At 41.8% G+C, this 1,977-nt stretch overlaps 1 protein-coding gene across 1 annotated transcript; it reads left to right on the forward strand.

Annotated features, from left to right (window-relative positions):
- Positions 1 to 1,322: 1,322 nt before the first annotated feature.
- On the forward strand, positions 1,323 to 1,496 carry LOC104628010 (ORM1-like protein 1; the record flags this gene model as incomplete). The annotated part of the gene is made up of 1 exon (XM_010296436.1): positions 1,323 to 1,496. A coding segment is annotated over exon 1 (174 nt), but the record flags the coding sequence as incomplete, so codon positions are not given.
- Positions 1,497 to 1,977: the final 481 nt, after the last annotated feature.

Genomic DNA, 1,977 nt, shown 5'->3' on the forward strand with positions numbered 1-1,977 from the left:
CGGCGCGGGGGCAGAGCGAACCGAGGGCGGGTGCCCCTCTGGTCAGACACGAAACGCGAGGGAAGAACGGGCGGCGGTGGTAGATGGTGCCAGGATGTACGTCTGGGTACTCGCTCACGGGCGGTGCTGCGTCCCTGGGAGGGAGGAACGGTCTACCTTCACCCAGCTCGGGCGTGCGCCCAGCCCGAGCGTTTTGAGACGCTTCGCAGCAAATACTGATTAAAACCGGCATTGCCCGGCTTCAGTTTCAGGTTTATCGCCTCTGTTTTTATTCTACATCCTACCGTTCATATTGCAAAGCACTTGGGTATTACAGTGCTCTTAGAGCCCTGCGCAGGTGTAAGAAGCCAGCTTCCTACCGAAAGCAAGCTGTTTTTGCTGGTTGAACAGTGCTATTGTAGACTCACTTAGAAGGAAGTTAAAAAGTCTCCATCCCAGTGCCATAAATGATATAAACAGTCTCACAGATCACGCGAGTATGAAGTATGCAATGATTTTTTTTTGTTATTATCACTACAAATTTTAGTACAACAGGATGAGTGTCACCTCCAGTAAGTTCTTCCAATCTCCTGAAGAAATCAGCATTATGAGACTGTCCTGTGTATCTCTGCATACGTCTGTCACTTAGAAAACTTCTGAGGCCGTTGGCTAATTTCAGCCGGATCTGAAAGATGCAAATGTGTGTCTGAAAACTAACAGATGGGGAGAGGAGGAGAACCTGAAATCTGCACTCTGCTGCAGGAAAAGCAGGCGTAAATTAGTCCTTGTTTGTTCTTTATAGCAGTAGGTGGCTGGGCCACCTATACATAGGCTTATAATAGATACACATATGTATATTTATAATTTATACACCTATGTATTCCGGATGTACGCAGAGTTCTCCACTAGCTGGTGCATGAACAGGAGGAAAATCACCTGATATGGGAAGTGAGAAAGAACTGCGAATATTGTCATGGATGGAAAAAAGAATTTAGAGGACAAAAGTTACAAAGCTTGCTTTCTTACAGGTTTGCAACTTCAGCTTCTAACAGCAACAGCATACCATTTTTTTTTAAATGTTCCTTCTGTAGCAGGCTTGTGGGTTTTTTTGGTTTGGGCTTTTTTTTTTTTTTAAACAAACAGTTCCCAACAGCCCCTTTGTACTGACTTCTCTATAAACTATACTTTGAAGATCTTGAGGTACATCTTGGCTTATGTACTGTGTTCCTTCCAGACCTGCTTATTTAAAACAGCCTTTTCCCAAATTTGAAAATTGCGTATGTTAAGTACTTCTCTATAACAGTCATCTCAGTCTTCAAACAGATTTGTTTTATAGGGTGAAAATGAACGTAGGAGTTGCCCACAGCGAGGTAAATCCAAACACGCGGGTGATGAACAGTCGTGGAATGTGGCTGACATACGCGCTTGGAGTTGGCATGCTGCATATTGTCTTGCTCAGCATTCCTTTCTTTAGTGTCCCTGTCGCCTGGACTTTAACAAATGTGATTCACAACCTGGTAAGTTCACTCTCTTGTAACAAAATTCAAAAAGTTGTTCATACGTATCTGCTTTTAGTAGCAGGAGAGGAAAAAATAGCCAGGCTGTATGCATAATGAAATCCAGCTAGCCAAAACACCACCTCTACTTGGCTTATCCACTGTGAAATGAATTGGCTGTTTTTGGGAGGAATGATACATGGTCACTTTGGGTTTAAGCACAAAAGGTGTGAAATATTTCTTGCATAGTTTATGTATTCTTTTAAAAGGTATTTAATTAAGCTAGAATCTTGCAAACACAAAATCATCATGCCAACCGACTTTTACAGTGGTTTGTATATTATTAGAGAGCTGTGCTGAATCCAGAAAATAGATTACATTTTTAATTCTTGGATATTATCTGCTAATGTTTCTACATAAATCTGTTAGTATCCCAGAATGTTTAATTTCAGCACTTTATCTGTTTCCTTGGACAGAAACATTTGTGTTCTTCATGTGTTCT

The sequence above is a fragment of the Phaethon lepturus genome, unplaced genomic scaffold, assembly GCF_000687285.1.
Source record: "Phaethon lepturus isolate BGI_N335 unplaced genomic scaffold, ASM68728v1 scaffold33111, whole genome shotgun sequence".
In the NCBI taxonomy this organism is placed as follows: Eukaryota; Metazoa; Chordata; class Aves; order Phaethontiformes; family Phaethontidae; genus Phaethon; species Phaethon lepturus.